This window comes from Opisthocomus hoazin, chromosome 18 (assembly GCF_030867145.1).
Source record: "Opisthocomus hoazin isolate bOpiHoa1 chromosome 18, bOpiHoa1.hap1, whole genome shotgun sequence".
Lineage (NCBI taxonomy): Eukaryota > Metazoa > Chordata > Aves > Opisthocomiformes > Opisthocomidae > Opisthocomus > Opisthocomus hoazin.
The window spans coordinates 268-20530 of record NC_134431.1 but is presented as its reverse complement, the minus strand read 5'-3'; the positions used below and the strand labels follow the sequence as shown (position 1 = coordinate 20530).

Sequence of the window (20263 nt, the reverse complement as noted above, 5' to 3'; positions counted from 1 at the left end):
CTCGCCAGCCTCGCCTTTCTCTCCCTGACGTTCTTTCCTCTTCCCAGTCCCTCTGCTTTTGTGTATCCTTGCACTCCACTCCCTCTGTCACGCTGTCTTGCTCCCCATCCCTCCCTTTCCTTTCTACCCTTCCGATGTCTGTGTCCCCCAAGCCCGCTTTGTACGTGTCCCTGTCAACACCCTTCTGTCACTCTTCTTCCCTTGCTGCTCTTGCTCTTTTTCTCTCTCTTCCTCTGTGCTGCGGCCCATCGCTGTTTTTAACTCCTCCATCCCTTTGTCCCGCTCCCTGTCCTTGTCAGTTTTGCCCTGTGCTCCAGGCTTTCCTTGTTTTCTGCATCTCTGTCCTTTTCCCTGTACCCTTTTTCTCTCTGCTCCTCAGTCCTTCTGCCTCGTCTTGTTTTTCTCTTTCTGCCGTCCCTCTCTTTTTGTCTGTGACCCTCTGTGCTCTTCTCCTTCTCCCTCTCAGTTTGCGGTTGTCCTATGTGTCCCCCTCTCTGTCTCTCTCTTCTGCTGTCCTGCTCCCCAGCCCCGTTATTTATTGCTTCACCCCTGGGTCTTGCTCTCAGTCCCTGTTTTCTCTCGTGCTCCGCCTCGCTGCCGTTCTCTCTGTTGCTCTCGTTTGCTGTCTGTCCCAGCATCCTGCTCCCTGTCGCGCTCTCTGTTTCACAGTCTGGCGTCGTGTCCCTCACCTGTTTTCTCTCTCACTCTGTCCTTCCTCCTGGCTTTTCCTTGTCCCTCTGGCCTCTTACTCGTCGCTACTTTTTTCTTCCTTTCTCTACCTCTCTGCCTCTGCCCTGTCGCTTTCTTCCTCTCTCTCTCTGCAATGTTTCTTTCTCCATCTGTGCCCCCCTCCCTGTCCCTTTTCTCTTGTTCTCTCTGTCCTCCATCCTCCCCGTAACTCTTTGTCTGTGTATCTCCATACTGCTGCCTGTCCCTTTGTTTCTCGCTATATGCCCCTGTCCAGCTTGCTGTCCCGTTGTTCTCCTCTGTGCTGAACCGTGGCCTTTTCTATCATCCTGCAGCCCGTCACCGATTTTACTTTCTCCACCTCTTTGGCCTGATCTGTGTGTCTCCTGCCCCCGTCCATCTGGCTTGTTCGCTCTACTTGTGTCTCCCTCCAGTGTTCTTTATTCCTCCGATTCAGTTTCTCTCTTGATCCATCAGTTCTGCTGCCCGCTCGTCGTTCTCTGTCTCTCTCTCTTTCCCTCTGTGCTGTTCCTGCGCGTAGCGCGCGAGCAAGCGAGGCTACGTGCCTGGGGATCCTTGTCTCGTAAGAGCTGCGAGACATGGACGTTTTGTCTTAGGTGGGGGACAGCCAAGTGACCGGAGTTACGGAAGAGGAATGGAAGAGAGCAGGACAGAGAAGCGTCTGAAGCGGCAGAGTCTCCCGGGAGCGCGGAGAGCGAGAGCCGCGGTGAGTGGCGGGCCCTCGGGGCCCTGTCGCCCCTCTTCTGCGTCCCGGGCCCTCCCCTGGATCCTTCTCTCTCCCACGCTGCTGTGATTTTTTTTTTTTTTTCTTTTTCCTTTTGTTTTCCTTTCCCTGTACCTCCCGTCTTCTGTCTGTGTGTGTGTTCTGCTCCCTCTCCCTCTTTTTCTCCCTTCAGAATTTCTCTAGCCGGCTCCCTGTCTCTATTTCTCTGTCCTGCTGGCTGTCCGGTCGTTTCTTACTGTACCTCCCTGTCCAGCCGGCTCTCTTTTTGCTCTCCCTTTTTGCCTTTCTCTCCTTCTCTGTCCTGCTTCATGGCCCTTTCTTCTCTTTCTCTCCCTCTCTGTTCTCTAGCCCCTTGCTGGTTTGTTTTGGGGTTTCCCTGCACACACGCCCCCCGCCCCTTTCTTGGTCTCTTTGTCTAGATCTGACCCTTTCTTTGTTTCTCGGTCCCTTTTTTCCTGTTCACTGTCCTTTTTCTCTCTCTGTCTGTGTCCCCTGCGCTCCGTTGCCATCTTTATCTCTCCTTTCTTCTTCATCTCCTCCCCCTGCCCCCGTCTCTCTCTCCCTCTTTCGCGCTCACCGGCCCTACATTTTCGTGCTCCGTCTCTGCAAGGCTCCTCGTCCCTGTATTTCTTGATTTCTCTACCTCTCTGGCGTTTCCTTTCGACCCTTCTTTCTCTCTGAGCTTCTCGGTCTTGTCCCTTGTCTTATTTTCCTCTTCCTAGTGCTCTGCCCTGCTCCCCATCGCTTATTTTCTCTCTCCGTTTCTCTGCCCTGCTCCCCGTCCCTCTCTCTCTTTCTCCGTCCCCCTCGGCTGCTCCACAGCAGAGTTTTTCCTTTCTCCGGCTCTCTGACCCGCTCCCCGCCCACCCAGGTTGACCGTCCCAGGTTTTGTTCTGCGTCTCCATCCTGCCGCTGTCCTCATCTATCCTTTTGTGCCCTTCTCTTTCTGTCTCTTTTCGTGTGTCCCCGCTGCTTTTTTTCCCATCTCTGTCCAGCTCCCTGTCCCTTTCCTTTTTCCTCTTGCTGTCCTTTTGCCCTGCTTCCTCTTGCTGTTTTTTCTGCCTTTCTCTCTCTGCGCCATTCCCTCTCCCATCCTTTCTTTCTCGATCCCCCTGTGCAGCTCGCTGTCCCTTGTTTCCTTTCTCTCTTCCTCGGTATTTTTTTTCTTTCTCCATACCTCTCTCCCGCTGCCCGTCACGGTCGCATTTCTCCCCCCAACGCTGTCCTGCTCTGTCCCTTTTCTCTCTCTCTGTCGTTTTGTCCTGCTCCCTGTGTTTGTTTTTTAATTCCTCCCTCAGGGTCCCTCAGCCCGGTGCTGTTTTTTCCCTTCTCCGCCTCTGTCTCCTGCTGCCCAGCTGAGGCTTTTCCCCCTCCGTCTCTGTCCTGCTCCCCCGTCTCTTACTTGTGCCTGTCTTTCACTTTGTCCTGCCTCCTTGTCCCCTTTTTCTCTCTCAGTATCACCTTGTCCCGCTCCCTGTCCCTGTCTTTCTCTGACAATCTGTCCCGCTCCTTGTCCTTCTCTTTCCCTTTGCTGTTATTCCCCGTCCTTGTTCTGGCCTTTCTTCCTTCTCTTTCTGTCCTGCTGCCCCAGTGCCTCTTTTTCCACCGCTGTCCTGCTCCCTGGCCCTTGTTTCCTCTCGCCGTCCCTCTGTCCTGCTTCCTGTCCCCAGTTTTTCTGTCTCTCTTTCTCGATCCTGCTGCCTGTCCGGTCGTTTCTTGCTGTACCTGCCTGTGCAGCCGGCTCTCCCTTTTTGCCTTTCTCTCCTTCTCTTCCTGCTTCCCGGCCCGTTCTTGTCTTCCTCTCTGTCTGTCCTCTATCCCCTTGCTGGTTTGTGTTGGGGTTCCAACCCTGACCACCCACCCCCTTCTTCGTCTGACCCTTTCTTTGTTTCTTAGTACGTTTCTTCCTGTTGCCTGTCCTTTTTCTCTCTCTGTCAGTGTGTCCTGCACTGCGTGGGACGGTGGTGGGAGGCTGAAAAAGGGTGGGAAGCTGGGGGGGCGGAGTGGAGGCTGGAAAGAGGTAGGAGGTTGCAGAGGGGTGGGAAGCTGAATTAAGTAGAGGCCAGCAAAAAGGGAGTTAGGAGGCTATCGAGGGGTGGGAGGCGGGGGGGGGGGGGCGAGGAGGGGGGAGTAGAGGCCAGGAAAAAAAAGGAGGCCGGAAAGGGGTGGGAGGCTGCAGAGGGGTGGGAGGCCGGGGGCGAGAGTAGAGGCCAGAAAAAAAGGGAGGCCGGAAAGGGGTGGGAGGCTGCAGAGGGGTGGGAGGCTGGGGGCGAGAGTAGAGGCCAGAAAAAAAAGGAGGCCGGGGGGTGCGAGTAGAGGCCAGAAAGGCCCTTTTTTGTGGCTTCTTCCCTGTCTTTATCTCTCTTTCCTGCCTTGTTTACTCCTCTGATTCAAGTTCTCTCTCGATCCGTGTGTTCTGCTTCCCACTCATCATATTCTCTCTTTTTCTCTGTCCTGTTCCTGAGGCTTCTTGTCTAGGAAGCCACGTCTCGTATGAGCTCTAAGACAGCCACATGCATTTTCTCTCAGGTGCAGGAGAGCCAAACGATTGGAGTTGCGGAAGAAGAGGGGAAGAGAGAAGGGGAGAGAAACATCTGAAGTGTCAAAGTCTCCCGGCAGCACCGAGAGTGAGAGCTGAGGTGAGTCGTGGGCCCTCGGGGCCCTGTCACCCCTCTTCTGCATCCTGGGCCCTCCCCGGCTCCCTCTCTTTCCCCCACTGCTACGATTATTTTTTTTTTCTGCTCTTGTGTACCTTCTTTCTCCATCTGTCTCTGACTTGTCCCCATCTTTTAGGTCCTCCCTCTTTCTGCCCTGCAGCCCGTGGCATTTTTTTCCTTCTTCCCCTCTTTCTGTTCAGCTCCCGGTTACTAGTTTTGCTTTCCTCCTACTCTGTAGCCTGTCAGTACTTTTGCTGTCTTTGGTGCTCTCTGTCTGCCTCCTCGTCCCTTGATTCGAGGCCTTCCTTCTCGGCTCCGTAGCACGTCACAGATCTACTGCTTTCTCCATGTCTATTCTATTCTATTTCCTCATCTCTCTTTGTCCAGGTCCCTGCCGCTATTCTTTTTTCCTCTGTCATGCTGCAGGGTTTTTTTTTTGCATCTCCTTCCTGCTCCCCGTTCTTCATTTTCGGTCTGTGTCCTGCTCCCTCTTCTTCTTTCTGCTGCCGCTCTTGCTCTCTTGCTGCTGCTTCTTTCTCCGTCTCTGTGGGACTGCCTGTCCCCGTCCTTCTCTCGCCGTCCCTTTCCCTGCTTGGTGCTTTCTCGTTCCACCGCCGCTGTCCAGCCACCTGTCACTTTTCTCCTCTCTTGTAGTGGCCTGCACCCTGCTCCTCATTTTTGGCAGCCTCTGCCGAGCAGCGCGTCGCTCCGGGAGGCGACGGACGGACTGTTCGCCGCTGGATCAACGGGCGCAGCTGCGGGAAGGAGTGCCGAGGTGTCGGAGGGGCAGAGGGAGCGTCGGGGGCCCCGAGCCCCGGAGCAGAGCGGCTCCCGGGACTGGCTGGGTGCGTGACTGAGTAAAGACCTGCGGTCCCTTTTGCCCTGGCGGCTGCGTTTGTGCTTGGTTTGCACGGGACGAGGGGCTGCGCCAGAGGCCAGGGGAGAAGGGGACGGGCTGTGGGGCTGGGGCGACGGCCCCCTGTTCCTGCCGGGGTCCATCCGTGGGCCGGGGCCGGGGGAGCCCCAGGTGCGGGCAGCGGGGCTGATGGCGACGGCCCCTCCCTGTGCCGGTGGAGGGGCCGGTGCTGCCGTGGCGCGGGTGGCCGTGGAGGGGCCGGTGCTGCCGTGGCGCGGGTGGCCGTGGAGGGGCCGGTACGATCGCTGCTGCCACCCGGTGAGCAAAGTTCGGTACTGCGGCTCGGGCGGCGCCGTGTCCAAGGGCTCGCTGCTGCCACCCGGTGAGCAAAGTTCGGTACTGCGGCTCGGGCGGCGCCAATGCGCGGTGGCGCCGTGTCCAAGAGCTCGCTGCTGCCACCCGGTGAACAAAGTTCGGTACTGCCGCTCGAGTGGCGCAGGTGCTTTGCGCGCTGGGAGGAGCCGTGCCCTGTGTGTCCGGCGCTGCAATAAGGAACGCCTGCCTGCTTGCTGAAGTGCCCAAAGGGCTTCAGAGAGTCTTTGTGTTTGCCCAATGACGGCATCGTGGGCTCCAGCCGTGGGCCGGGGCCGGAAGAGCCCCAGGTGCGGGCAGCGGGGCTGATGGCGACGGCCCCTCCTTCTGCCGGTAGAGGGCCCGGTGCTGCCGTGCCGGGCCCGATGCGAGCCGAAGGAGGAGCGGAGCCATAGCCGGGTTGCGGCTGCAGCGAGGGAGAAGGTGAGCGCGGGGTATGGGGGGGGGGGGTTGGATGGAGCGGCGGGTCCCGGGGAAAAGCCCCGGGAGAGCGGGGTCCGTGTCGGGGGCAAGGAGCGATGGGGGTGCGGCGCCGTGTCGGAGCCGCGAGTCGGGGTCCGCTCGGAGCCGGAGCCGGCGCTGGGCCCCGCCCCCGCAGGCGCCGCCCCCGCCCCCGCAGGCGCCGCCCCCGCCCCCGCTGGCGCCGCCCCCGCCCCCGCTGGCGCCGCCCCCGCCCCCGCTGGCGCCGCCCCCGCCCCCGCTGGCGCCGCCCCCGCCCCCGCTGGGCGCCGCCCCCGCTGGCGCCGCCCCCGCCCCCGCTGGCGCCGCCCCCGCCCCCGCTGGCGCCGCCCCCGCCCCCGCTGGCGCCGCCCCCGCCCCCGCTGGCGCCGCCCCCGCCCCCGCTGGCGCCGCCCCCGCCCCCGCTGGCACCGCCCCCGGCCCCGCTGGCGCCGCCCCCGCCCCCGCTGGCACCGCCCCCGCCGCCCCCTGGCCGCAACGCGGTACTGCAGCCCGGCGTTCGGCTCAGAGTGTGGCCCCTCCGGCGCGCCGTCGGCTCGTGGCGCATGCGCGGTGCGGCGGAGCAGCATGGCGGCGGGCTGGTGTTCGGTGCCGGGGCGGCGGGGGAGCAGAGAGGCCAGCGGTGAGGCGCGGGCTCCCCTCCAGCGGGTGCGGGGGGTGCGTGGTGGCTGCCCGAGGGTGGTGGGACGGGAAGCTTGGAGCCGGCCGCTGCGGCAGGCTGCAGGAGGCGAGCCGGGTGCGGGCAGCCCCGGGGCCAGAGGCGGGAGGTGACGGAAGGGAAGGGGAGAAGGAGGCGGGCACCCCCCCCCCCCCCCCCCCCAAATCGGCAGTGCTCCCCCGGCCCCGCTCGCCCCGCGCAGCCGCCCCCAGCTGCCTCACGTCCCCGGAAGCCTGTGTCCCGGAGCGCCCGGCCTCCCCCAAGGCCCGTGGTGCGGGCTGCCTCGGCCTCCCTGAACGCGGTCGCCGCTGCTTGTTTATGTGTGGCAGGGGCCGCGCTGAGGACGCGTTTGTCCGTTCGTGCCCTGGGGATGCCGTTGGCTGCGCCCGCTCCAGGCTTGTGTGGGCTGCGTGTGCCGGGCCTCGCTGTGCTGGCGGCGTGGGGGGCGAAAAGGGAGAGGCGGAGCGCTGAGTGGCTGCGGGCAGGAGGTGGCGCGGCTGAAGCTGGAGAGTCCCGAGAAGGCTGAAGAAGAAGAAGAAATGGAAGGCCACCTGGCTGGCAGCTGCCTGGCGCTGCGGGTGAGGAAGGCTCCGTCTTGGTAGCCCGCAGCAGGCCAGGCCGCCAGCGTGCCCCGCAGGGTCTGTATGTGTCACCAGCAGCATGGTCCGGTTGTGGAGCGCGCGAGTGCGGCTGCGTGCGTAGGGAGCCTTGTCTCGTAAGAGCTGCGAGACATGGACGTTTTCTCTTAGGTGGGGGACAGCCAAGCGACCGGAGTTACGGAAGAGGAATGGAGGAGAGCAGGACGGAGAAGCGTCTGAAGCGGCAGAGTCTCCCGGGAGCGCGGAGAGCGAGAGCTGCGGTGAGTGGCGGGCCCTCGGGGCCCTGTCGCCCCTCTTCTGCGTCCCGAGCTGTCCCCTGGATCCTTCTCTCTCCCACGCTGCTGTGATTTTTTTTTTTTTTTTCTTTTTCCTTTTGTTTTCCTTTCCCTGTACCTCCCGTCTTCTGTCTGTGTGTGTGTTCTGCTCCCTCTCCCTCTTTTTCTCCCTTCAGAATTTCTCTAGCCGGCTCCCTGTCTCTATTTCTCTGTCCTGCTGGCTGTCCGGTCGTTTCTTACTGTACCTCCCTGTCCAGCCGGCTCTCTTTTTGCTCTCCCTTTTTGCCTTTCTCTCCTTCTCTGTCCTGCTTCATGGCCCTTTCTTCTCTTTCTCTCCCTCTCTGTTCTCTAGCCCCTTGCTGGTTTGTTTTGGGGTTTCCCTGCACACACGCCCCCCGCCCCTTTCTTGGTCTCTTTGTCTAGATCTGACCCTTTCTTTGTTTCTCGGTCCCTTTTTTCCTGTTCACTGTCCTTTTTCTCTCTCTGTCTGTGTCCCCTGCGCTCCGTTGCCATCTTTATCTCTCCTTTCTTCTTCATCTCCTCCCCCTGCCCCCGTCTCTCTCTCCCTCTTTCGCGCTCACCGGCCCTACATTTTCGTGCTCCGTCTCTGCAAGGCTCCTCGTCCCTGTATTTCTTGATTTCTCTACCTCTCTGGCGTTTCCTTTCGACCCTTCTTTCTCTCTGAGCTTCTCGGTCTTGTCCCTTGTCTTATTTTCCTCTTCCTAGTGCTCTGCCCTGCTCCCCATCGCTTATTTTCTCTCTCCGTTTCTCTGCCCTGCTCCCCGTCCCTGTCTTTCTTTCTCCGTCCCCCTCGGCTGCTCCACAGCAGAGTTTTTCCTTTCTCCGGCTCTCTGACCCGCTCCCCGCCCACCCAGGTTGACCTTCCCAGGTTTTGTTCTGCGTCTCCATCCTGCCGCTGTCCTCATCTATCCTTTTGTGCCCTTCTCTTTCTGTCTCTTTTCGTGTGTCCCCGCTGCTTTTTTTCCCATCTCTGTCCAGCTCCCTGTCCCTTTCCTTTTTTCGTCTTGCTGTCCTTTTGCCCTGCTTCCTCTTGCTGTTTTTTCTGCCTTTCTCTCTCTGCGCCATTCCCTCTCCCATCCTTTCTTTCTCGATCCCCCTGTGCAGCTCGCTGTCCCTTGTTTCCTTTCTCTCTTCCTCGGTATTTTTTTTCTTTCTCCATACCTCTCTCCCGCTGCCCGTCACGGTCGCATTTCTCCCCCCAATGCTGTCCTGCTCTGTCCCTTTTCTCTCTCTCTGTCGTTTTGTCCTGCTCCCTGTGTTTGTTTTTTAATTCCTCCCTCAGGGTCCCTCAGCCCGGTGCTGTTTTTTCCCTTCTCCGCCTCTGTCTCCTGCTGCCCAGCTGAGGCTTTTCCCCCTCCGTCTCTGTCCTGCTCCCCCGTCTCTTACTTGTGCCTGTCTTTCACTTTGTCCTGCCTCCTTGTCCCCTTTTTCTCTCTCAGTATCACCTTGTCCCGCTCCCTGTCCCTGTCTTTCTCTGACAATCTGTCCCGCTCCTTGTCCTTCTCTTTCCCTTTGCTGTTATTCCCCGTCCTTGTTCTGGCCTTTCTTCCTTCTCTTTCTGTCCTACTGCCCCAGTGCCTCTTTTTCCACCGCTGTCCTGCTCCCTGGCCCTTGTTTCCTCTCGCCGTCCCTCTGTCCTGCTTCCTGTCCCCAGTTTTTCTGTCTCTCTTTCTCGATGCTGCTGCCTGTCCGGTCGTTTCTTGCTGTACCTGCCTGTGCAGCCGGCTCTCCCTTTTTGCCTTTCTCTCCTTCTCTTCCTGCTTCCCGGCCCGTTCTTGTCTTCCTCTCTGTCTGTCCTCTATCCCCTTGCTGGTTTGTGTTGGGGTTCCAACCCTGACCACCCACCCCCTTCTTCGTCTGACCCTTTCTTTGTTTCTTAGTACGTTTCTTCCTGTTGCCTGTCCTTTTTCTCTCTCTGTCAGTGTGTCCTGCACTGCGTGGGACGGTGGTGGGAGGCTGAAAAAGGGTGGGAAGCTGGGGGGGCGGAGTGGAGGCTGGAAAGAGGTAGGAGGTTGCAGAGGGGTGGGAAGCTGAATTAAGTAGAGGCCAGCAAAAAGGGAGTTAGGAGGCTATCGAGGGGTGGGAGGCGGGGGGGGGGGGGGGGGGGGCAGAGGCCAGGAAAAAAAAGGAGGCCGGAAAGGGGTGGGAGGCTGCAGAGGGGTGGGAGGCCGGGGGCGAGAGTAGAGGCCAGGAAAAAAAAGGAGGCCGGAAAGGGGTGGGAGGCTGCAGAGGGGTGGGAGGCCGGGGGCGAGAGTAGAGGCCAGAAAAAAAGGGAGGCCGGAAAGGGGTGGGAGGCTGCAGAGGGGTGGGAGGCTGGGGGCGAGAGTAGAGGCCAGAAAAAAAAGGAGGCCGGGGGGTGCGAGTAGAGGCCAGAAAGGCCCTTTTTTGTGGCTTCTTCCCTGTCTTTATCTCTCTTTCCTGCCTTGTTTACTCCTCTGATTCAAGTTCTCTCTCGATCCGTGTGTTCTGCTTCCCACTCATCATATTCTCTCTTTTTCTCTGTCCTGTTCCTGAGGCTTCTTGTCTAGGAAGCCACGTCTCGTATGAGCTCTAAGACAGCCACATGCATTTTCTCTCAGGTGCAGGAGAGCCAAACGATTGGAGTTGCGGAAGAAGAGGGGAAGAGAGAAGGGGAGAGAAACATCTGAAGTGTCAAAGTCTCCCGGCAGCACCGAGAGTGAGAGCTGCGGTGAGTCGTGGGCCCTCGGGGCCCTGTCACCCCTCTTCTGCATCCTGGGCCCTCCCCGGCTCCCTCTCTTTCCCCCACTGCTACGATTATTTTTTTTTTCTGCTCTTGTGTACCTTCTTTCTCCATCTGTCTCTGACTTGTCCCCATCTTTTAGGTCCTCCCTCTTTCTGCCCTGCAGCCCGTGGCATTTTTTTCCTTCTTCCCCTCTTTCTGTTCAGCTCCCGGTTACTAGTTTTGCTTTCCTCCTACTCTGTAGCCTGTCAATACTTTTGCTGTCTTTGGTGCTCTCTGTCTGCCTCCTCGTCCCTTGATTCGAGGCCTTCCTTCTCGGCTCCCTAGCACGTCACAGATCTACTGCTTTCTCCATGTCTATTCTATTCTATTTCCTCATCTCTCTTTGTCCAGGTCCCTGCCGCTATTCTTTTTTCCTCTGTCATGCTGCAGGGTTTTTTTTTTGCATCTCCTTCCTGCTCCCCGTTCTTCATTTTCGGTCTGTGTCCTGCTCCCTCTTCTTCTTTCTGCTGCCGCTCTTGCTCTCTTGCTGCTGCTTCTTTCTCCGTCTCTGTGGGACTGCCTGTCCCCGTCCTTCTCTCGCCGTCCCTTTCCCTGCTTGGTGCTTTCTCGTTCCACCGCCGCTGTCCAGCCACCTGTCACTTTTCTCCTCTCTTGTAGTGGCCTGCACCCTGCTCCTCATTTTTGGCAGCCTCTGCCGAGCAGCGCATCGCTCCGGGAGGCGACGGACGGACTGTTCGCCGCTGGATCAACGGGCGCAGCTGCGGGAAGGAGTGCCGAGGTGTCGGAGGGGCAGAGGGAGCGTCGGGGGCCCCGAGCCCCGGAGCAGAGCGGCTCCCGGGACTGGCTGGGTGCGTGACTGAGTAAAGACCTGCGGTCCCTTTTGCCCTGGCGGCTGCGTTTGTGCTTGGTTTGCACGGGACGAGGGGCTGCGCCAGAGGCCAGGGGAGGAGGGGACGGGCTGTGGGGCTGGGGCGACGGCCCCCTGTTCCTGCCGGGGTCCATCCGTGGGCCGGGGCCGGGGGAGCCCCAGGTGCGGGCAGCGGGGCTGATGGCGACGGCCCCCTTCCTGTGCCGGTGGAGGGCCCGGTGCTGCCGTGGCGCGGGTGGCCGTGGAGGGGCCGGTGCTGCCGTGGCGCGGGTGGCCGTGGAGGGGCCGGTACGATCGCTGCTGCCACCCGGTGAGCAAAGTTCGGTACTGCGGCTCGGGCGGCGCCGTGTCCAAGGGCTCGCTGCTGCCACCCGGTGAGCAAAGTTCGGTACTGCGGCTCGGGTGGCGCCGTGTCCAAGGGCTCGCTGCTGCCACCCGGTGAGCAAAGTTCGGTACTGCGGCTCGGGCGGCGCCAATGCGCGGTGGCGCCGTGTCCAAGAGCTCGCTGCTGCCACCCGGTGAGCAAAGTTCGGTACTGCCGCTCGAGTGGCGCAGGTGCTTTGCGCGCTGGGAGGAGCCGTGCCCTGTGTGTCCGGCGCTGCAATAAGGAACGCCTGCCTGCTTGCTGAAGTGCCCAAAGGGCTTCAGAGAGTCTTTGTGTTTGCCCAATGACGGCATCGTGGGCTCCAGCCGTGGGCCGGGGCCGGAAGAGCCCCAGGTGCGGGCAGCGGGGCTGATGGCGACGGCCCCTCCCTCTGCCGGTAGAGGGCCCGGTGCTGCCGTGCCGGGCCCGATGCGAGCCGAAGGAGGAGCGGAGCCATAGCCGGGTTGCGGCTGCAGCGAGGGAGAAGGTGAGCGCGGGGTATGGGGGGGGGGGGGTTGGATGGAGCGGCGGGTCCCGGGGGAAAAGCCCCCGGGAGGGCGGGGTCCGTGTCGGGGGCAAGGAGCGACGGGGGGTGCGGCGCCGTGTCGGAGCCGCGAGTCGGGGTCGGCTCGGAGCCGGAGCCGGCGCTGGGCGCCGCCCCCGACCCGCAGGCGCCTCCCCCGCCCCCGCAGGCGCCTCCCCCGCCCCCGCAGGCGCCTCCCCCGCCCCCGCTGGCGCCGCCCCCGCCCCCGCTGGCGCCGCCCCCGCCCCCGCTGGCGCCGCCCCCGCCCCCGCTGGCGCCGCCCCCGCCCCCGCTGGCGCCGCCCCCGCCCCCGCTGGCGCCGCCCCCGCCCCCGCTGGCGCCGCCCCCGCCCCCGCTGGCGCCGCCCCCGGCCCCGCTGGCGCCGCCCCCCGTCCCCGCTGGCGCCGCCCCCGCCCCCGCTGGCGCCGCCCCCCGCCCCCGCTGGCGCCGCCCCCGGCCCCGCTGGCGCCGCCCTCGCCCTCGCCGCCCCCTGGCCGCAACGCGGTACTGCAGCCCGGCGTTCGGCTCAGAGTGTGGCCCCTCCGGCGCGCCGTCGGCTCGTGGCGCATGCGCGGTGCGGCGGAGCAGCATGGCGGCGGGCTGGTGTTCGGTGCCGGGGCGGCGGGGGAGCAGAGAGGCCAGCGGTGAGGCGCGGGCTCCCCTCCAGCGGGTGCGGGGGTGCGTGGTGGCTGCCCGAGGGTGGTGGGACGGGAAGCTTGGAGCCGGCCGCTGCGGCAGGCTGCAGGAGGCGAGCCGGGTGCGGGCAGCCCCGGGGCCAGAGGCGGGAGGTGACGGAAGGGAAGGGGAGAAGGGCGCGGGCACCCCCCCCCCCAAGTTGGCAGCGCTCCCCCCGGCCCCGAAGCCCCGCGCAGCCGCCCCCAGCTGCAGCACGTCCCCTGAAGCCTGTCCCGGAGCGCCCGGCCTGCCCCAAGGCCCGTGGTGCGGGCGGCACGCTGGCCCTGGAGCGTGCCTCGGCCTCCCTGAACGCGGTCGCCGCTGCTTGTTTATGTGTGGCAGGGGCCGCGCTGAGTTCGCGTTTTTCCGTTCGTGCCCTGGGGATGCCGTTGGCTGCGCCCGCTCAGGGCTTGTGTGGGCTGCGTGTGCCGGGCCTCGCTGTGCTGGCGGCGTGGGGGCGAAAAGGGAGAGGCGGAGCGCTGAGTGGCTGCGGACAGGAGGTGGCGCGGCTGAAGCTGGAGAGTCCCGAGAAGGCTGAAGAAGAAGAAGAAATGGAAGGCCACCTGGCTGGCAGCTGCCTGGCGCTGCGGGTGAGGAAGGCTCCGTCTTGGTAGCCCGCAGCAGGCCAGGCCGCCAGCGTGCCCCGCAGGGTCTGTATGTGTCACCAGCAGCAGCATGGTCCGGTTGTGGAGCGCGCGAGCGTGGCTGCGTGCGTAGGGAGCCTTGTCTCGTAAGAGCTGCGAGACATGGACGTTTTCTCTTAGGTGGGGGACAGCCAAGCGACCGGAGTTACGGAAGAGGAATGGAGGAGAGCAGGACGGAGAAGCGTCTGAAGCGGCAGAGTCTCCCGGGAGCGCGGAGAGCGAGAGCTGCGGTGAGTGGCGGGCCCTCGGGGCCCTGTCGCCCCTCTTCTGTGTCCCGAGCTGTCCCCTGGATCCTTCTCTCTCCCACGCTGCTGTGATTTTTTTTTTTTTTTTTCTTTTTCCTTTTGTTTTCCTTTCCCTGTACCTCCCGTCTTCTGTCTGTGTGTGTGTTCTGCTCCCTCTCCCTCTTTTTCTCCCTTCAGAATTTCTCTAGCCGGCTCCCTGTCTCTATTTCTCTGTCCTGCTGGCTGTCCGGTCGTTTCTTGCTGTACCTCCCTGTCCAGCCGGCTCTCTTTTTGCTCTCCCTTTTTGCCTTTCTCTCCTTCTCTGTCCTGCTTCATGGCCCTTTCTTCTCTTTCTCTCCCTCTCTGTTCTCTAGCCCCTTGCTGGTTTGTTTTGGGGTTTCCCTGCACACACGCCCCCCCGCCCCTTTCTTGGTCTCTTTGTCTAGATCTGACCCTTTCTTTGTTTCTCGGTCCCCTTTTTTCCTGTTCACTGTCCTGTTTCTCTCTCTGTCTGTGTCCCCTGCGCTCCGTTGCCATCTTTATCTCTCCTTTCTTCTTCATCTCCTCCCCCTGCCCCCGTCTCTCTCTCCCTCTTTCGCGCTCACCGGCCCTACATTTTCGTGCTCCGTCTCTGCAAGGCTCCTCGTCCCTGTATTTCTTGATTTCTCTACCTCTCTGGCGTTTCCTTTCGACCCTTCTTTCTCTCTGAGCTTCTCGCTCTTCTCCCTTGTCTTATTTTCCTCTTCCTAGTGCTCTGCCCTGCTCCCCATCGCTTATTTTCTCTCTCCGTTTTCTCTGCCCTGCTCCCCGTCCCTCTCTCTCTTTCTCCGTCCCCCTCTGCTGCTCCACAGCAGTGTTTTTCCTTTCTCCAGCGCTCTGACCTGCTCCCCACCCCCCCTCCCCCCCTTTTTCTCTCTGTTATTCTTCCTGCTTCCCTGGACCTCTCTCTCTGCAATCTCGAGTCCTACTCCCTGTTTGTATCCCACTGTCCCTGGTCCCCATCCCTCTCTTTGCCTCTCTATCCCTTTGTCCCTGTTTTTTCTTTCTCCGTCTCTCTGCCCTGCTGCCTAGTTCTGTCCGGTTCCCTTTCTGTTTGCTGGGTTGTTTTTTTTTTTCTCTCTTCATTCTTCTGCTTTGCTCTGTGTTCCCTCCCTCTCACTCCTGCAGCGTCCTGCTGTGTGTTACCTGTCCTTCTCCCTCTTGATATTTTTGCTCTTGCTCTGTCCCTCTGTCCTGCTGCCTGGAAGTAATTTTTTCTTCTCTGCATTTCTGTTCTTCTGACCATGGCTGTTTTTTCATTCTCCACCTCTCTCTCTCCTGCTCGCCAGCCTCGCCTTTCTCTCCCTGACGTTCTTTCCTCTTCCCAGTCCCTCTGCTTTTGTGTATCCTTGCACTCCACTCCCTCTGTCACGCTGTCTTGCTCCCCATCCCTCCCTTTCCTTTCTACCCTTCCGATGTCTGTGTCCCCCAAGCCCGCTTTGTACGTGTCCCTGTCAACACCCTTCTGTCACTCTTCTTCCCTTGCTGCTCTTGCTCTTTTTCTCTCTCTTCCTCTGTGCTGCGGCCCATCGCTGTTTTTAACTCCTCCATCCCTTTGTCCCGCTCCCTGTCCTTGTCAGTTTTGCCCTGTGCTCCAGGCTTTCCTTGTTTTCTGCATCTCTGTCCTTTTCCCTGTACCCTTTTTCTCTCTGCTCCTCAGTCCTTCTGCCTCGTCTTGTTTTTCTCTTTCTGCCGTCCCTCTCTTTTTGTCTGTGACCCTCTGTGCTCTTCTCCTTCTCCCTCTCAGTTTGCGGTTTGTCCTATGTGTCCCCCTCTCTGTCTCTCTCTTCTGCTGTCCTGCTCCCCAGCCCCGTTATTTATTGCTTCACCCCTGGGTCTTGCTCTCAGTCCCTGTTTTCTCTCGTGCTCCGCCTCGCTGCCGTTCTCTCTGTTGCTCTCGTTTGCTGTCTGTCCCAGCATCCTGCTCCCTGTCGCGCTCTCTGTTTCACAGTCTGGCGTCGTGTCCCTCACCTGTTTTCTCTCTCACTCTGTCCTTCCTCCTGGCTTTTCCTTGTCCCTCTGGCCTCTTACTCGTCGCTACTTTTTTCTTCCTTTCTCTACCTCTCTGCCTCTGCCCTGTCGCTTTCTTCCTCTCTCTCTCTGCAATGTTTCTTTCTCCATCTGTGCCCCCCTCCCTGTCCCTTTTCTCTTGTTCTCTCTGTCCTCCATCCTCCCCGTAACTCTTTGTCTGTGTATCTCCATACTGCTGCCTGTCCCTTTGTTTCTCGCTATATGCCCCTGTCCAGCTTGCTGTCCCGTTGTTCTCCTCTGTGCTGAACCGTGGCCTTTTCTATCATCCTGCAGCCCGTCACCGATTTTACTTTCTCCACCTCTTTGGCCTGATCTGTGTGTCTCCTGCCCCCCGTCCATCTGGCTTGTTCGCTCTACTTGTGTCTCCCTCCAGTGTTCTTTATTCCTCCGATTCAGTTTCTCTCTTGATCCGTCAGTTCTGCTGCCCGCTCGTCGTTCTCTGTCTCTCTCTCTTTCCCTCTGTGCTGTTCCTGCGCGTAGCGCGCGAGCAAGCGAGGCTACGTGCCTGGGGATCCTTGTCTCGTAAGAGCTGCGAGACATGGACGTTTTCTCTTAGGTGGGGGACAGCCAAGCGACCGGAGTTACGGAAGAGGAATGGAGGAGAGCAGGACGGAGAAGCGTCTGAAGCGGCAGAGTCTCCCGGGAGCGCGCGGAGAGCGAGAGCTGCGGTGAGTGGCGGGCCCTCGGGGCCCTGTCGCCCCTCTTCTGCGTCCCGAGCTGTCCCCTGGATCCTTCTCTCTCCCACGCTGCTGTGATTTTTTTTTTTTTCTTTTTCCTTTTGTTTTCCTTTCCCTGTACCTCCCGTCTTCTGTCTGTGTGTGTGTTCTGCTCCCTCTCCCTCTTTTTCTCCCTTCAGAATTTCTCTAGCCGGCTCCCTGTCTCTATTTCTCTGTCCTGCTGGCTGTCCGGTCGTTTCTTGCTGTACCTCCCTGTCCAGCCGGCTCTCTTTTTGCTCTCCCTTTTTGCCTTTCTCTCCTTCTCTGTCCTGCTTCATGGCCCTTTCTTCTCTTTCTCTCCCTCTCTGTTCTCTAGCCCCTTGCTGGTTTGTTTTGGGGTTTCCCTGCACACACGCCCCCCGCCCCTTTCTTGGTCTCTTTGTCTAGATCTGACCCTTTCTTTGTTTCTCGGTCCCTTTTTTCCTGTTCACTGTCCTTTTTCTCTCTCTGTCTGTGTCCCCTGCGCTCCGTTGCCATCTTTATCTCTCCTTTCTTCTTCATCTCCTCCCCCTGCCCCCGTCTCTCTCTCCCTCTTTCGCGCTCACCGGCCCTACATTTTCGTGCTCCCGTCTCTGCAAGGCTCCTCGTCCCTGTATTTCTTGATTTCTCTACCTCTCTGGCGTTTCCTTTCGACCCTTCTTTCTCTCTGAGCTTCTCGGTCTTCTCCCTTGTCTTATTTTCCTCTTCCTAGTGCTCTGCCCTGCTCCCCATCGCTTATTTTCTCTCTCCGTTTCTCTGCCCTGCTCCCCGTCCCTGTCTTTCTTTCTCCGTCCCCCTCGGCTGCTCCACAGCAGAGTTTTTCCTTTCTCCGGCTCTCTGACCCGCTCCCCGCCCACCCAGGTTGACCGTCCCAGGTTTTGTTCTGCGTCTCCATCCTGCCGCTGTCCTCATCTATCCTTTTGTGCCCTTCTCTTTCTGTCTCTTTTCGTGTGTCCCCGCTGCTTTTTTTCCCATCTCTGTCCAGCTCCCTGTCCCTTTCCTTTTTCCTCTTGCTGTCCTTTTGCCCTGCTTCCTCTTGCTGTTTTTTCTGCCTTTCTCTCTCTGCGCCATTCCCTCTCCCATCCTTTCTTTCTCGATCCCCCTGTGCAGCTCGCTGTCCCTTGTTTCCTTTCTCTCTTCCTCGGTATTTTTTTTCTTTCTCCATACCTCTCTCCCGCTGCCCGTCACGGTCGCATTTCTCCCCCCAACGCTGTCCTGCTCTGTCCCTTTTCTCTCTCTCTGTCGTTTTGTCCTGCTCCCTGTGTTTGTTTTTTAATTCCTCCCTCAGGGTCCCTCAGCCCGGTGCTGTTTTTTCCCTTCTCCGCCTCTGTCTCCTGCTGCCCAGCTGAGGCTTTTCCCCCTCCGTCTCTGTCCTGCTCCCCCGTCTCTTACTTGTGCCTGTCTTTCACTTTGTCCTGCCTCCTTGTCCCCTTTTTCTCTCTCAGTATCACCTTGTCCCGCTCCCTGTCCCTGTCTTTCTCTGACAATCTGTCCCGCTCCTTGTCCTTCTCTTTCCCTTTGCTGTTATTCCCCGTCCTTGTTCTGGCCTTTCTTCCTTCTCTTTCTGTCCTGCTGCCCCAGTGCCTCTTTTTCCACCGCTGTCCTGCTCCCTGGCCCTTGTTTCCTCTCGCCGTCCCTCTGTCCTGCTTCCTGTCCCCAGTTTTTCTGTCTCTCTTTCTCGATCCTGCTGCCTGTCCGGTCGTTTCTTGCTGTACCTGCCTGTGCAGCCGGCTCTCCCTTTTTGCCTTTCTCTCCTTCTCTTCCTGCTTCCCGGCCCGTTCTTGTCTTCCTCTCTGTCTGTCCTCTATCCCCTTGCTGGTTTGTGTTGGGATTCCAACCCTGACCACCCACCCCCTTCTTCGTCTGACCCTTTCTTTGTTTCTTAGTACGTTTCTTCCTGTTGCCTGTCCTTTTTCTCTCTCTGTCAGTGTGTCCTGCACTGCGTGGGACGGTGGTGGGAGGCTGAAAAAGGGTGGGAAGCTGGGGGGGGCGGAGTGGAGGCTGGAAAGAGGTAGGAGGTTGCAGAGGGGTGGGAAGCTGAATTAAGTAGAGGCCAGCAAAAAGGGAGTTAGGAGGCTATCGAGGGGTGGGAGGCGGGGGGGGGGGGGGGGGCAGAGGCCAGGAAAAAAAAAGGAGGCCGGAAAGGGGTGGGAGGCTGCAGAGGGGTGGGGAGGCCGGGGGCGAGAGTAGAGGCCAGGGAAAAAAAAGGAGGCCGGAAAGGGGTGGGAGGCTGCAGAGGGGTGGGAGGCTGGGGGCGAGAGTAGAGGCCAGAAAAAAAGGGAGGCCGGAAAGGGGTGGGAGGCTGCAGAGGGGTGGGAGGCTGGGGGCGAGAGTAGAGGCCAGAAAAAAAAGGAGGCCGGGGGGTGCGAGTAGAGGCCAGAAAGGCCCTTTTTTGTGGCTTCTTCCCTGTCTTTATCTCTCTTTCCTGCCTTGTTTACTCCTCTGATTCAAGTTCTCTCTCGATCCGTGTGTTCTGCTTCCCACTCATCATATTCTCTCTTTTTTCTCTGTCCTGTTCCTGAGGGCTTCAGTCTCGTATGAGCTCTAAGACAGCCACATGCATTTTCTCTCAGGTGCAGGAGAGCCAAACGATTGGAGTTGCGGAAGAAGAGGGGAAGAGAGAAGGGGAGAGAAACATCTGAAGTGTCAAAGTCTCCCGGCAGCACCGAGAGTGAGAGCTGTGGTGAGTCGTGGGCCCTCGGGGCCCTGTCACCCCTCTTCTGCATCCTGGGCCCTCCCCGGCTCCCTCTCTTTCCCCCACTGCTACGATTATTTTTTTTTTCTGCTCTTGTGTACCTTCTTTCTCCATCTGTCTCTGACTTGTCCCCATCTTTTAGGTCCTCCCTCTTTCTGCCCTGCAGCCCGTGGCATTTTTTTCCTTCTTCCCCTCTTTCTGTTCAGCTCCCGGTTACTAGTTTTGCTTTCCTCCTACTCTGTAGCCTGTCAATACTTTTGCTGTCTTTGGTGCTCTCTGTCTGCCTCCTCGTCCCTTGATTCGAGGCCTTCCCTCTCGGCTCCGTAGCACGTCACAGATCTACTGCTTTCTCCATGTCTATTCTATTCTATTTCCTCATCTCTCTTTGTCCAGGTCCCTGCCGCTATTCTTTTTTCCTCTGTCATGCTGCAGGGCTTTTTTTGCATCTCCTTCCTGCTCCCCGTTCTTCATTTTCGGTCTGTGTCCTGCTCCCTCTTCTTCTTTCTGCTGCCGCTCTTGCTCTCTTGCTGCTGCTTCTTTCTCCGTCTCTGTGGGACTGCCTGTCCCCGTCCTTCTCTCGCCGTCCCTTTCCCTGCTTGGTGCTTTCTCGTTCCACCGCCGCTGTCCAGCCACCTGTCACTTTTCTCCTCTCTTGTAGTGGCCTGCACCCTGCTCCTCATTTTTGGCAGCCTCTGCCGAGCAGCGCATCGCTCCGGGAGGCGACGGACGGACTGTTCGCCGCTGGAGCAACGGGCGCAGCTGCGGGAAGGAGTGCCGAGGTGTCGGAGGGGCAGAGGGAGCGTCGGGGGCCCCGAGCCCCGGAGCAGAGCGGCTCCCGGGACTGGCTGGGTGCGTGACTGAGTAAAGACCTGCGGTCCCTTTTGCCCTGGCGGCTGCGTTTGTGCTTGGTTTGCACGGGACGAGGGGCTGCGCCAGAGGCCAGGGGAGGAGGGGACGGGCTGTGGGGCTGGGGCGACGGCCCCCTGTTCCTGCCGGGGTCCATCCGTGGGCCGGGGCCGGGGGAGCCCCAGGTGCGGGCAGCGGGGCTGATGGCGACGGCCCCTTCCTGTGCCGGTGGAGGGCCCGGTGCTGCCGTGGCGCGGGTGGCCGTGGAGGGGCCGGTGCTGCCGTGGCGCGGGTGGCCGTGGAGGGGCCGGTACGATCGCTGCTGCCACCCGGTGAGCAAAGTTCGGTACTGCGGCTCGGGCGGCGCCAATGCGCGGTGGCGCCGTGTCCAAGAGCTCGCTGCTGCCACCCGGTGAGCAAAGTTCGGTACTGCCGCTCGAGTGGCGCAGGTGCTTTGCGCGCTGGGAGGAGCCGTGCCCTGTGTGTCCGGCGCTGCAATAAGGAACGCCTGCCTGCTTGCTGAAGTGCCCAAAGGGCTTCAGAGAGTCTTTGTGTTTGCCCAATGACGGCATCGTGGGCTCCAGCCGTGGGCCGGGGCCGGAAGAGCCCCAGGTGCGGGCAGCGGG

At 60.2% G+C, this 20263-nt stretch overlaps 1 protein-coding gene across 5 annotated transcripts in view; it reads left to right on the top strand.

The window, feature by feature from the left end:
* The window catches only part of LOC142363556 (uncharacterized), a 32967-nt gene extending 13268 nt beyond the window's left edge, over nucleotides 1–19699 (top strand). For 2 of the 5 annotated variants that reach the window (XM_075438793.1, XM_075438795.1), the window contains exons 7-15: nucleotides 3962–4071; nucleotides 4744–4934; nucleotides 7184–7293; nucleotides 9909–10018; nucleotides 10691–10881; nucleotides 13228–13337; nucleotides 15958–16069; nucleotides 18670–18779; nucleotides 19450–19699. In XM_075438793.1, coding sequence (XP_075294908.1) covers nucleotides 3962–4071; nucleotides 4744–4934; nucleotides 7184–7293; nucleotides 9909–10018; nucleotides 10691–10881; nucleotides 13228–13337; nucleotides 15958–16069; nucleotides 18670–18779; nucleotides 19450–19652 — 1247 coding nt within the window. In that variant the 3' untranslated portion in view covers nucleotides 19653–19699. The remainder of the gene's footprint in view (nucleotides 1–3961; nucleotides 4072–4743; nucleotides 4935–7183; nucleotides 7294–9908; nucleotides 10019–10690; nucleotides 10882–13227; nucleotides 13338–15957; nucleotides 16070–18669; nucleotides 18780–19449) is intronic. The other 3 variants (XM_075438796.1, XM_075438798.1, XM_075438797.1) reach the window with 2 other exon arrangements.
* Nucleotides 19700–20263: the final 564 nt, after the last annotated feature.